The sequence below is a fragment of the Quercus suber genome, unplaced genomic scaffold (genome assembly GCF_002906115.3).
Source record: "Quercus suber isolate HL8 unplaced genomic scaffold, Cork oak 2.0 scaffold_129, whole genome shotgun sequence".
Lineage (NCBI taxonomy): Eukaryota > Viridiplantae > Streptophyta > Magnoliopsida > Fagales > Fagaceae > Quercus > Quercus suber.
The window spans coordinates 77467-92805 of NW_027069592.1; the positions used below are offsets into that span (position 1 = coordinate 77467).

Below are 15339 nucleotides of genomic sequence, written 5' to 3' on the forward strand. Positions count from 1 at the left end.
CATCAAAGATAATTTTAGAGTCACACTCAAAGACCGCATCCTATATCCCCACATCTCATGCAAAAATAGAACTCAAAAGACTTTTGGGCAAGGAGAATCATCTTTTTTTTTTTTTTTTTTGCTGAATAGGGCAAGGAGAATCTTATTAGTCTAGGAGGATTTTAAAATATATAGATGATTTAATTCATTAATGCAAAATATAATTAAAAAATAAGTACAAATTTTAAGTCTTATATATATATATATATTTTTTTTTTTTAGGTGAAGTCTTATAAATTGTTTTTTTTTTTTTAGAAACTTAGTTAAGTATACATATTTGTATCATATCTGTTAGTATTGGTCCTAGCCTAATCATATCTTTGATTTAGCTAACTCAAGAATCTCATTATCTAGTTCTCAAAAAAAAAAAAAAAAAGAATCTCATTATCCCCTTAAATCAGAGCGCAAAAAAAGAACAAAAAGAAACTACTTAGAGTATATAGATCAAAGATATGATCAGGCCTCCTAGATGTATTTAGATATATAGAAATTACTCAAGAGTATATACATATTATACAAATTCATTCCAGAAATCTCTCTCTTTCTCTCTGTTTATCTTCAACAATAACTAATAGTTTAAAATTTTTTCTAGAAGCACAATTAATTATGAAGCATTAAAAATAATAATGGAATTAAATCGGCTACTTCATTAAATTACAAAATATATTATAAAGGGGTAAACTCTATATATTCATTCAATATGCGAACTGGCATTATGAGTAATAAAAAGAAGAAAAAAAAAACTGGCATTATGAGGACAAAATAATGTATGAAGACATGGTAAAAATACAGCATACACTTATACTAATAGAATGTACAATATCCTAAAATTTTAGTTCTCCCTCTTTCTGGTTCATCATGTAAGCTGTGACTCCTTTGTAGACTTTTCGAATCTTGTATGCTGACTCTAGTAACAATTTCACATCAGTTGAGACTGAGAGGCAATAACTTGTAAAGATAGCATTCTCTTGTTCCATGTCTCAAATTGTTTACTTCAAAAGACAATGTACTCTTATCTCATTTCTCAAATTTTTGTCCACTTTATCTCAACATGTATCACTCCATTCTTCGAATTGATTAGATTGTACTTTTGATTAATACGCCCATTGTTCACAACATCGGTAAGATTAATCTCTACAAATCCTAATGATTCCTACAGAAACGAAGATATATTAAAGTTTGAACAATTGTATAGTATGTGGAGAAAAGACGACTATAAAAGGACTAGAAAGAGATGGCATACCTTTGATCGAAAACTAATACGCGTTCTCTTGCTCATAACCTCAATATAAATCTTATCATCTAGAGGAGGTTCCTCAAGCATAAACTGAAATTCTTCATTCCAAGTAGGGTCTCGAGTTCTCTTTATCATCTAAACAAACCAAATTGAACCGCAAGTTAAACGGAGGGCAAACTTTCCTTAAAATTACAAAAAAAGAAAAAGAAAAAAAAGCTAACAGTTCATATAAGTGGGGAAATGAGAAAAAAGAAAGAAAAGAAAAACCATTGAAAATGCATCTCTACTGAGAAGTTCAATTCAGCCAAACATGGCCACTGACAGTGTTTCTTGAAATTGAAAGTTAAATCTGGTGTTTTCTATAGGGTGGGTGCTAATGAAAATTGAACTTAAACCTAATAGCAATTCACAAAATATGTATAATTATAAAAAAATGCCAGAGTGAAAAGTTCCAAAAGCATCAAAGAGCTAGACAATTATTGGTATACTACTCTTTGTGAAACTTGCTTGATATTGTTGAAAAAAAAGTATTCAGATTGTAGCTTAGTATAAATTCTTCTAAGCAATATTGATATTTTAAGCAAGTTTAGTTTGAAAGATGTTGGTGGCAAATATAAAATCGGGTTCTTCATGCTTTGTCATGCATTATCCTAGTCAATTATATTGGTAAAATAACTTTATTACATATTAAACATTGCATTTTTGGTCTGGTCAGACTACCAAACACCAACCTACAAGCACATAAAATAAATTACTAATAAAAAACTATATGAACATTTAATTTTCTTAAGTACATCTAGGATCATAGTTACTACTTGCAAGATGACTCTTTTAAGTCTCCAAATCCATGCAAAATTGGCTCAAACATGATCATCATATTGTTACCAAAAGAAAAAATTCACCTTTGTTTTCTTATGTTCTCCTCTAAAGAGAACAAAGGCGTAAGGATTATTATGGCGCTCCCCCTCTACATCCTCAGCTCCTTGAATGATAACTGAAAGCAAGCCTGCACCACTCACTTTCTCATTGTCGGATGCTCTATTTTTTCCACTTTCCTTTCTCCCAAATCTATCCACTGGCTCACCAATCTTGAAACTATCTTCTTTAAAAGGAACAAAATTCAGCTCCACCTCAAGTTGGCCCCTCTTCTTATGGTTTTGAGATTCGCTAATGCTTGAGCTCTTTAGCAATTCAAGCTTAAATTCTTTTGCCTCATTGGGTGTAAGGAACTTCAGTGGAACTAACTGCATTCCCAGCTTGTCATGTCCACCAACCTGTGAAGAACACAAAGAAAGAAAGAAAGAAAAAAAAATTAAGTATGAACTTGAATCCTCATCATAAATGCAAAACTCAACTAGACAATCTCTGTGGTATAAGTCAACTCCAACTCTTTTTGTAAGAAATCTTAAAGGAGGATCGCTTTTATAGACACTAGAGAAATACCAAACCAAAATGGGTCAGGCATTCTATGCACTATCAAAAATATTTCCTGCTTATCAAAATGATGGTGAAATGCATAGATTTTAAGTATAGAGAATGCTTCTCTAGCAACTGTTCAGGCAGTCCTTTTGAACTTGTTTAGAAAGTAAGTGGGTTCTGACCTTTACATGAGCTACTTTTTCTGGAGAATATATATATATATATATATAATTATATCCAGCTTCCATGAAACTAATAGCACCATGATTTGTGGTGATTATTTGGAGTGGTTCTTCCTTGAATTTGGTTTCAAACAAATCCTAAGCACTCAAAAAGGGATTCAAAATTACACCAACTGAAGACATTGATCACTTTTTGTTTAAAGTTTTTCTAGTAGGAATAGTAGTAACTTCAAACTTCAAAATCCTTAACATCAAGCAAAAGACAGAGAGGCACGTAAGGGTCCACTTAATTGTTCTAAAAATGTGAAAAAAAAAAACTATTTGAAATTAAGACTTTTATTTTAGTATCTTAGGGCTTGGGCCACTCAACTACATCTAACACAAGTATCTGACTTAGTTGAGTTCACTTTTCATTTAATAAACAAAAGGACACAGTTTTTCATTTCTCCATTCTCTAAGCAACTAAACAGAGAAACAGGAAAAAAACCTTGTCCCAGTCGTAGACTTCTAAATGAAGAACTTGAGTGTTAGGATCTGTCACAATAAACTTGAACTTCTCATTCCACTCAGGATTCAAGTTATTCATCTTGATAGTGGTTTTTTTTGCAGGAAGCTTTTCTCCAGTCAGGCTTAGTTTGACATAAGGATCAGATGTTCCGAAGATGTCCATCTTCAGGAGTTTATGTGCTCGAACAACTTTCACATGTAGGATCCCCACAGGCTTCCTTTCGCCCACTCTATAGAAAGACCAAGTGAATTTTTTTTTTTTAATAAATAAATGAAGTAAAAAAAGTAGAGGCATATTAACATGAAGTACAAAGCTCAACTAACATTATTAACATTTGAAATCATATGATTTATGAATGAACATATATTTAGAAACGAAAAATGTATCAATAAATCTAAGCATATTTTGTCATCTCATATAAACTCACGTTGCTTCGTCAAGAATAGGAATTTCAAGAGTTTGGGGCCAGAGGTAGAGGCTTGCAACTTGTTTCTTAATAGTCTCCTGCAAGAACCTTGAATAGTTAGTTAATTCAAATCCTATTAATCAACAAGCTAAAAGAATGTCATTAATTTAGGACAATGTGAGAAAGAAAAATGGAATTTCTAAGAAAATCATAAGGCAATACTAACTCGATCATAATCAGGGTTCTTCACCCACAGTGGAATTTCAGGAAGAAGATCTTGCAAGGCACTTGAATCTAACTCATAAAGTGGTCTGGTAACTGGTTCCTGCAACATTTAGCATTTTGAGTTACTGAAGTACTTTGCACATATTCTAGAATTGAAACTACTTTTTTGTTTTTGGGCAAATTGACTGAGAACTTATTATCATCGACAATGTCACTAAAATTTTAGGGAAAAAAGTGATTAAATATTTTATGTCTAAAGATTCAAAAGTTGTCAAAGATACTCAAAATAAAAACAGAAAAAACAAAAAGGGAATTGATGCTGTTCTTCAAATGAATATATAAGCATTTTTTAACATCTGATGGAAAGAAACCACTGCACCATGTTACACTTAAGAANTCAAAACTCAAATTTAGCAAAAGTTATCTCTCACAGATCCAATTTCAGACAATTATATAAATGTCAACTACTACTAGTTGAAGACTTACTAGTGCAGCACCTGAACAAATCTATAGAGACCAGGTATGGACATAATGTCCCTCCCAATATCTTCATTCCAAAATCTACATGTGGCTGCACATGATCAGGAAAAAACCATCATACAGGAAAGATTCCTATCAGTATCCATTCATTCACCTTTGGATTAAAAATAAAATAAAAATCAAAGACACCCAAAAAAAAAACTCAAGCGTCCAAAAATGTTCCGCTCACCTTCTCCAACAAAGAGACCACTATGTTTGCAAAACATGGAAAAGTAGGTACAAGAGGTTTCAAGGTTATCCGTGGTGCAGCAAATATTTGTAAATCCACCAACTGAAAGTAGCAGAGTCAAACTTCTGAAAGAAACAAAACACACGCGAGCACACAAACATTTCTTTGTTGAGGAGTATCCTCTGACCTGAACTGTAATTTGTAGAACAATAATTTTAACCCCAAAACTATATTGGGATTGCCGGCCCATCTAATTGCTGGTTCCATGACCAGTTCCTTCTCATTAGTCTCATAGACTTTAAGACCTGCAAGTTGGAAAAGTAGACTGAAATTAACAACAGAAGAACAATGCAATGATGTACCCTACCTGGAATGTATGCTTACATCCTACTCAATGTCAATCATTGAAAGCTTCTACAAGTCATCTGCTTTCTCTAAAGCATATGAAAGCCTTACATAATACATTACTCTTTTATAAATAGGGAGCAGCCTAATGTTGCCTGTTACACATAGTAATAATCAACAGATCTTGCAATAATTCACCCCTACATTGTTTCAAACAATTATGAACTAACTATGCTTTTTCCCTTGATACCATGCAGTACTTTACTCAATGTTATTTCCCAAACTTTATTTTATTTATTTATTTTTATGTTGAGCAAAATTTGTCATTATCATGGGCTTGAAAGTTCTTTGCACAAAATTTTCCAAAGAACTCTCAAATGCCTGATGTACCCTAGCATCCATCTCTAGAAATTGTAACCGTGCATGTGGCTTCAATTGACTATACATAACCATATGTGATTGAGATTTACTAAAATAAAAACCAGTCAAAGAGATCGATTTTTCAAGTTAAATCATAATTTGTTCGGCAGAAGAGAAATTACAAATTTTTTAGCATTTTTTTTAAGGGCAAAATTAATATTTTACCACTGCACCATGTTACACTTAAGAATTTTGATAAGCTCATTGTGTTCTCATAATTTTCAAAGTGGATTGGTTTCCATTGCATGCACATGCTCATTACTGAGATTTTACAGAATGACAAGACTTACAATGTTTTCTGCCATTATGGCTCCTATTTCTGCAATGACACCATTTATAAAGTATGTAACTTAGCCTTCTAGCAGTGAAATGGAATCCAAGTGGGATCAATCCAATTCATTGAGAATATCAAATGCACCCCAAATAAACACTTCTAATGTCTTTGCATTGTTATTTTATTAATTTCATGTGTTATCAAAGTTTCAATAAACAATTGAAATTTTGACTTAAGGTTCAAAAACTCGCATGTTTCTACAAAAGGTCGGTCTTTTAATGCATAACGTAGTTCGTTATCAATGGCCAAATTTATATAATTTTCATATGGATCTTTTCTCTTCAACAAAAGCCATATGACATAGCCGACCCACTATTTTAGTATTTTTAGCAACCTTACGCAGAGTTGAAAACTAGATTATATAACCATTTAAATGATGTGACACCAGCACCAAAAAAAAACAAAAAACAAAAAAAAAAAACAAAGAAAGGGAGCTACAAAGCCAAGGGTTTCCATGATGACTTAAAAATAGTTCCAGACTGTCAGTACAAAGCCATGAAAATGAATAGTCACCCACCAGTCAGATTTGAACAAAATACTGGTCTAACACTTTCCAGAAAAAAGAAAGAAGGAAACAAACAGTCATTACAAAGTATATGATTAAAATCATCATATACTGTTAATCCCCATACTATGATTATTAAACAAAAGTATGAACATATGACCCATTATCAATCGCCCATCTAAAAAATGGGGAATTTATCCCAAACCAAAAAAAGAAAGAAAAAAACAAGGGGGCTAAAACTCATATTTCAATATTAAAAATAACTAATGGAACCTCGATTTAAAAATTTCCACAACTACTTTACCATATGAGCTCAATAAATAAGGTAAAACTCATTTTTGGAGAAAACAACATGTCAACCTTAGAATTGCAATTTAAATATTTGGAAAATTAAATACCCATAAAGAAAAAAAATAAAATAAAAAAACTTTCTTGTTCATTAATAAAGATAATATTTCCTTATAGAAAATTAAACCCAGTTCAGTAAACTTCACAAAGAAAGTAAAACAGCATAAAGACATAACAATAATGCTGTCCATTGTTATGGTAAGTTTGGCACAGAATCTTAGATCATCAAATATAGCAAGTGATCAGATGCTTTACTATCTCTTATCTGTTTCTATAAATTTAAAACTACGTTGCCAAAGTAAATGTTACCTTTACATCTTTTGCTTCAGAGTAAATGAAGAAGAAGAACCCGATCAAGAGGCCCAAAGGGACTCCAATTCCAAAACCAATGATCCCCAAGAAAGTGCTGAGAAATCCCATATTCTAATACTCCAAGAAAGTACGAAAACTCAACAAAAAATGGACACAGAAAAATCAACAGCTAGTGAAGAACAAGAACCAAAAAAAAAAAAAAAAAATGAAGGCTGGTTGAATGTGAGAGAGATATATAGAAAGTGACGAGTTTTCCAGCGAAAGAAAGTTTCTTTGGAAACGTAACAAAATAAGCGTCTTATGAAAACCGCCAAAACAAAGACACGTTGTCTTGAACTACTTTGAATGAAGAAAAGAACTGTGTACTCTGCTATTTATACAATTCTACGCTGGTTTTAACAGAGGTTGGCCTGTCATTTTAAATTACTACAAAACCCCTACTCTTTTTCCAAAGTTATAAATTGAAATAAATTTTTTTTAATTAAAAATATATATACTAGTTAGAATATAATAGAAGTATATAGTGTATAGTTTTTAGATAAACACAATATTTTAATTGTTCTTATTAACCTTTTTTTTTCCTACCGTTTTATCAATTTTTGGATAGGCACACAAGCTTGATCGAATATCGACCTTTTTATTTTTTATTTTTTAAATTTATCCTGTTTGATTTGTACTTTTGTTTATATCAAATAGTAACTTTTTGATTTTTTTTATTTTATTAAAATCATTGGATAATAAATGCAGTTTTTTTTTTTTTTTGAAAAGTAATAAATGCAACTTAATTACCTATAACACATAAAGATATGTTATCTCTTTTTTTCTTATCTCCCTTTCATTTGTTCTTTTTTTTTTTTTTTTTTTTTGAGACGGAGTTTCGAATTATGGCGTCCGCTCCTGATAAGCGCTCTTTATCATTAGACCAAGATACCAATCAGTTTTTGATGTAGGCGAAAATTGAATCTCAGATCTCTTATATAATCATTAGAGACTTTACTAGTTGAGCTAACTGGAATCCACTTCATTTGTTATTATCAACTTTAAACAATTAACCTACTTCAAATTGAGTCCTAAGTCTTTAATGTTATTAATTAAAGTTTCAAACTTATGAAGCCATTTTAATTTGAAATCTTTTTTCACTTCTATTAATCTGGGTGGTAGTAATAGAGTAAGCAATATGTATGGGAAACATTGATAAACTGTGTTTCACCTATATAAATAGTTTCAATTTCCTAGTATAGAAATTCATCTTCAATTTCTCATTTTAAGCAAATCTTTCTCTCTCTAAGAATATTCACACCAGTCTTCTTAAATATTAAGTTAAACTAAACCAAAAAAATTCTACTTTTACTAGTTTAGCTATCTTTTAATTTTTATACACATACATCAGTCTCCATACTTTATTAACATTGAAATTTAATGTAGCGAGGATAGATGCTCATTACATGTAGAATGAGATTATTCTCATTAAAAACTTTAGTTAATTTAGTGAGGCTGATGCATGCTTGTTTTGGTTAAGTTTAGATAAATTTTTGTTGAAATATTAAATTGACGAGACTAATGTGAATGCTTTAAAATGAAGATTTCTCTCTACTCTCTCTATTCAATGGACGCTAAATTGATTTATGAATAACTAGGTGAAAGATATGGTTTTATCAAGGGAAACATCTTGCAATAATAGAAGAGTTGGACTCCTCTTGCAGTTTTAGATAAAGAAATAAATAAATGCTACAATAGGAGTCCAAGTCTTCTATTACTCTAAGATGTTGCCCTTGATATGGTTTGAGAAAATGGACCATCACATTTAATAACGATGTTGGAGGATGGACCATCGCAAACATATGGTCAAAACTCTCACTCTTGAGCTGGATCCATTTTTTTTTGGCTAATCAGTGATAGGACCCATTTGCAATAAATATCGAAAACTCTTTTATTTACGTGAGTAGAACTGCTTAAAAGAATTATAGCATTTCCCTAAAAAAAGATAAAAGAAAAAAAGAAGAAGCTAATTATAGTTAGAGAATTTCAGTTTTTAATTAAAATGATTTGAATAAAATGGTATTTTTGTTGAAGTAACTTCAACCCGGTCGGACTGTTCTTCTTAGCAACCTTCTTCAATGTGCACAAATTTCTAGTCCATGATGTTAATATGTACGAATTTCCAGTCTTTAATTGACTTCACCACAACAACAAATTGATTTTAAGTTGGACTGAGTCATCGTAGTTTCAATACAAAATCTTACAACTCAATTGGTCGAGAGAAATCTAGGCAAAGAGTTAAGGTCCATTTAAACTTGATCAATCAAGTAGAGTTGAGCCCATTGATCCTTCACAATTCTAAACAGTTTCAAATACTATTCTAAACATAAAAAATTAAGACTCAATTACATCAAAGATTATTTTTGACTTAGATTTGCCAATACAACAACATTTGAACCCAACAAAATCCTTATTATATATTTTATTTTCAAAAAATGAAACCCCTACACATAACTCACACGCAATATGTTTTAGCATGGTCGATTAGTCTTTTCACCTTTTTAAAATATATATATATATATATTTATTTATTTTAAAGATTTGACAATTACAAGAACTTGTTTAAACAGGAAAAAAAAAAAAAAAAGAAAAAAAAAGAGGGTTCCAACAGGAAAATGCCACGTGCAACAGGTTGTATATACAAGATTGAAAGGTTGGAAATTTCCATTTTGGCATTGGGGCAACGTGGTTTGCCTGTTTATGTGCTGCAAACTATGAATGATGACAAGTAGAAAACTATAAAATATTATGATTTTTGAATATACTCCTATGCTAAAGATCGCTTGTCATATTCCCCTTATACCTCGGATATGCTAAGACGGACGGGGCTTCCACTCTACCTCGGATAATGCTAAGCCTGATCTCTTCCTTTTATTTTTCTAACTTTTACTTGATTATTAACATCACTGAGCTATTGTTATGATTGGCATTCTCTAGTATTTAAATGCGTCTTTTCTTAAAAAAAAAAAAAAAAAAATCTTAAAGACCACAAAATTTTTCACAAGTTCTTGCCCCAACTATAATGTGGCAGGGTGTGATTGGTGAAGAAAAAAATAATAAATTGATATGTAAGTGACGGTTAACCATTCACAATTTGTTACATGAAAGTTGTCGCAAAAAAGTTGTAAAATAATTTATGGTCTTAGAACGCCTCTTTTTCTTTTGCTTTCAATGCTCACAAGATAACCACTTGGCACGTAGACATGGATTGCTAATTGTAGTTGCTCACCTAATTATCATAGTTTGTTGGAAGGTTTTTGGAATTCAAGCAACCATTAGCTGTCGATTGTTTTGAAAGGTAGGTCATATATGCACTTTAGCCAAAATCCAATTTTTTATAGACAAATTTTCTACAAGGCATGTGTATAAAATAATCAAATATGTCTTTGTCATTATGGTCCCAAATTAAATAATAAAAAAAGTCTTTGTCACTTTGAATGCATTTATAAATTGTGCTTCGGCGTAAATGACCCGTGGTGTTTTGGCCAAAATTGTCCTGCATATAATAAAAATATTTTCATTGATGTATTAATTAACTTGATGCTAATTAAAAGATAATCATTATAGAGTAGAGGTCATAAATTTAAAATCTTATGTATTTATAAAAAAAATTATGAGTTCGATTATATTATACTTATTTTTTAGTTGTGACCTAAGACGGGTTTTGTTTTTCAACTCGTGGTTTTTGAATTCTTTACCCCCAAAAAATTTGTGATTTCTAAAGTGATGCTTTACACACTTAAAATATATATATTTTTATTAAATATGTAGTTAAATAGAACAATCCACCCAATAATTATAAAAACACAGGTAGGAATTTTTTTTCCTTAAAAAAGTATCACAAAGAGGTAAAATATTACTTTTCTAAATCACATGCAAGTAAATATTACATGTGAATAAAGTATTATTAACCATTGCTAATATAAAAAATTTATGATAAATATTAAGTTTCTGAAGTGGCATTTTCTTATGAGATGGGAAAATCGTAGGGAGAATCTTATCTTTGTCTCATACATGAATTTAATAAAATAAATTAATATTAGTGACATTTTAGGTGATATCAAGGATTGATTACCTTTTCGGTTTAGCTTCAGAAAATAAGATTATTAGAAGAAAAAGCCAATCTTGTCATTTTTAATTTTAATTTGCTAATGTATAATTTAAGATGATGACAAATGATTTCCAGCTATTCACATACATAAAACACTCATGAATTCTGGAATTACATGTGCTATAGCCTATGGCTTGCTTAGAATTTATAATTTTTCATGCTACCTTCTGCCGAATGCTAAGTCAGTCTTTTTTTCAGCTGGAGCCAAATAGATAGAGATAAAACTTTGACTACATCTATGCAGGATATATTGTTTTCAAAACACCAATAAAACGAAAAAAAATTCTACGTTCATAATATTTTCACAACAAATTCTAAGTGATAAGTTGTTACGGATTTTTAATTTGAATCCACTATAGAAATTTATTTTTTGCCCACCAGCAGGTAACAATTTACCACCTAAGATTTGTTATGAAAATATTGTGAACGTAGTATTTCGAAAAGAAATTGTAAAAAGATATGAAATATCTTTAGTTATTTTTAGGGAGTTTTTATGTACTTATTTTTATAGAAATTCATTCTTTCTTGCACAAATGGCCAAAGAAAATTTATTTTTTATTTTTTAATTTTTGGTGACAGTGAATTGCATAGTAAATTGACAGTATGTGACACGCAAACATGTTTGTGTGTTTGTGTTTAATTAATTAATTTCCTTTGATATGACTGAGTTTAATCCCAAGGGGTAGTACCCATAAGACAAATTACCAGCTGCTTCACGATGTATGGTCCTTTAGTTGATAGTATAATCCGCTACAATTAGAGGGCTATTAATTCCTTGACATGTTTTAAATCTTAAATTAGGATATATGTGCTTTGACTTTTGAGATGCAAGTTAGGTTGAAAATAATGGAAATTTTTGGCTTTCTAGTGATTGCCATGACATAATAATTTTGAAGTTTCTAGTTTAGGGTATATCCTGTGTGGAATATACATTGAACAAAGTTTAGGTTCAACTGGTTTTGAGTTATTTTCTCAAACTCATTAGTGACTATTTATACAAGATTATTTATGTGCATTATTTAAACGAGTTTATACTTTATAGACTCGTTAAAAGAAGTCATGCAATTAAAAGTAAAACTACACATAAGTGGTCTTTTTAATCATTACATAGTAGGTAACTCCAAACCGGTTTAGAACCGAACTTGGTGTAAGAAGTTTTTAGGATGGTTTTGGGAAGGTCATATCTAGAGAAGTGTCTAAAAGGAAAAATTGGTTGATTTAGTGAAGGTGATATCTGGAAATTTTGCTAAAAGAAAGATGCTTGGGAAAGGTGATAGCTGATTAATGTTGGCCTGGACAGGTTTAACTTATATACTGTATTATTTTTAATATAATTGCTTTCATTTTTTATGCTTATTGTATTCGAGTTCACACTTACTTTATGAGAAAACCGAGCAGTTCATTTTATTTTATTAGTATACTTTTAAAATTATCCAGCAGATTCTTGCTCTTGGTTGTAAGTTTGTAACTAATACCTGCTGATCCTGTCTCCTTGCTCTTAACCTCGATGAGAACATTCTTATTTTAAGGAAGCTCCTAAAGCATAAATTTATTCCACTATTCCATGGTGAATCACTTGTTTTCTTACCATCTAAACAAATCAATTTTTTAGAATATTCATATGTAAACAATATGGTTAATTGGTTAGTTGAATAGTAAAGTCCCATACTAAATACTAATGACAATATTTCAAACGAAAACGGAATAATAAATATAAAAGTGAGCAGTTAATACATAATCGGATCTAAACCTATAAACTTAAGCCTTCCTCACAACACAAACTTCGTTGATTTTTTATTTATTTATTTTGCTAAGTAATTATGGAGAATTAAAAGAGTGAGCTTGGGCTTACACCTGTTTTGTTGAATTAACAAAGGATGAGTGGAAGTGAGCTATGAGATTACTTGTAAGTGATGCACTTACATAATTGGGAGAAACTCAGAATGTGAAAGTCAAGGAGATTGGGACCATGAAGCAGGAGTTGGGCTGAGCCCGAAGTTTAGTAGCCTTATTCAACTGTGATAATGTTGGATGGGTTAAAGCCCAGTAAACACGAGCATATCTGATGGGGATTGGTTCACACTTATCTTGTAAGAACTACCCAATTAAGTCTGCAACTATTGGACAAAGTTTTTTCCCAAATTAGTTTGAAAAGAAACCTTCAAATCCTATACATTTTTATTAGATATGATTTTTGAAAATCTAACTTATAAATTGTATGTTCTTTATGTTTTTAACATACATGTGAAGTTTTGTTCAAATAAGGTGTTATTTACTATTCCACAACTATTTCCAAGGGCAGCGTTACGTGTTGGTTAGGGGATTCAAACGAAACCTGACTTGGAATTATATATATATATTATATATATAAATTCTTTTACAAAAATTATTTTGACTCCCCTAAAATAAATATTTGAACACCCTGACCATAAATTTTGTTTAAATCTAATAAAATAAACTTGAATATGATCATTTTAATACTATTTTCACAATAATTTCACAATAGGGGGTAAGTGACAAGTTGTAACTAGTTTTTATTTTGACCCACAACTAACATCACTTTTTACCTTTCTTTTTTGCTAATATATCACTTTTTTTACCTACCTTTAACAACTTGCCACCTATATTTTGTTGTGAAATTTTTGTGCAAGTGTTGTGTCAACAACACTACTCTAAAAATATTTAATTTTATAATAAAGAAAAAAATGTTTCAAATTTTTGCTCATTTGTTAAAAATAAATAAATAAATAATAAACCTTCTATCTGGAACTCTGGCTTACTTTTCCGTTGACAACAAAATAAAGTTGTTTTTCTTGCATTTTTCTTCTTCATCATCAACAAAAATTACACTACCATTCCAACCAACTGATCTATATTTATATTTGTGATTTCTTTCTTTATTCTCTCTATCTCTCTTTCTCCAATCTATGTTTTCTTAGTTTTTATCTTTGTTTGATCAAGTAGTTTTGTTAGCTTTTATCTTTGTTTGCTCAAATTCTAAGAGAGTAACCATGTGTATGGTTAGAAAACCATACACTCCAAAAGCAAAAATTTATATTAGTTTTTTTTTCTTCATAGTTCACATTTACTCCTAGTCCCACTCCTAGGTTTGTTATTATTCTTCTTTATCATATATTTTTATTTAATTAATATTACATATAAATATAATAAGTTATTATGCATTCAATGGTTGTTGTCTTACATCTTTAAACAATTAATAAATTTTTTAGACTATTACATGAATATGGAAGTAGTATATACAAAAAAAAAAAATCATTTTCTTTTTAATCGCTCTCATAATGAATTTCTAACTCTGCACTACTGACCTGCCAAAGAAAAAAATCATGAAACTGCCACTTACTATTTCATTGAACTACCCAAAGTAAACAGTTTAGAAGCATGTTAGGCCCGTTCTTGGCTTGCTTATACATGATGCAATTTCAAAAGCCCATTAGGTTCGAAACAAGCCTAACTAATTTTCTTAAGCCTCACTCATCTTCAATATAAAATTTATTGTGAGCTCAGTTCTATTAAAAAATGGGTCTTGTATCTCTTTAGTTCATGGCAAAAGGTTTTGCTTTCTATTGTTTTTATTACTCCACTTTGTTGGTATATGAGAATCGTACCTCACGACTCACGAGCCCAATAATATAGCATTGACAGTAATCATGTTTGTCGTGGCACTTGGTTTTTGGACCTCTTTCGTAATGCTATGGATCACAGAAAAGCCTTTCACCATTCCATTTAATCCAGTTCCTTTTTAGTGGTCTGTTATTGGCCCAATAGACCGTCGGCCTACACAACATGAGGCAGTATTTTCCCTTTCCTTTAATTCAATAATTTTTTAACCCAATTTTTTTTTTAATCTCAATCTTATATTAACTGAAAAGGTAAATTACAATTTTCATCTATCAAATACCGAGTTTATTGAATTTTATCTCTTATTTTTTCAAAAAAGTTTTAAATACCATTTCTGTTGGGTTGTTTAGACCCTTGTTTATTATGTAGTGGATTAATCAAATTATTCAAATTAGGCTAAAATGAAAATTGCCAACAACATTGTTTCATCAAGTTCTTAATGAAGCCTAAATGCAGTCATTCCATTATTAGCTTTTATCTAGGGAGAGTTTGTTTCGATTTTGTTTTAGAATCTGTTATGTAGTTCAGTTTGTTAGAGACAAGTTTAGCGAGTTGATTATG

General features: G+C 30.6%; 1 protein-coding gene across 1 annotated transcript; it reads right to left on the bottom strand.

Annotated features, from left to right (window-relative positions):
• Nucleotides 1-684: 684 nt before the first annotated feature.
• Nucleotides 685-5059, bottom strand: LOC112009267 (synaptotagmin-3). The gene is given in 9 exon segments (XM_065776156.1): nt 685-1192; nt 1283-1411; nt 2179-2550; nt 3365-3614; nt 3813-3889; nt 4514-4554; nt 4557-4587; nt 4726-4827; nt 4913-5059. Coding segments are annotated over 9 exon segments (1194 nt in total). The 5' UTR covers nt 4976-5059; the 3' UTR covers nt 685-1063.
• Nucleotides 5060-15339: the final 10280 nt, after the last annotated feature.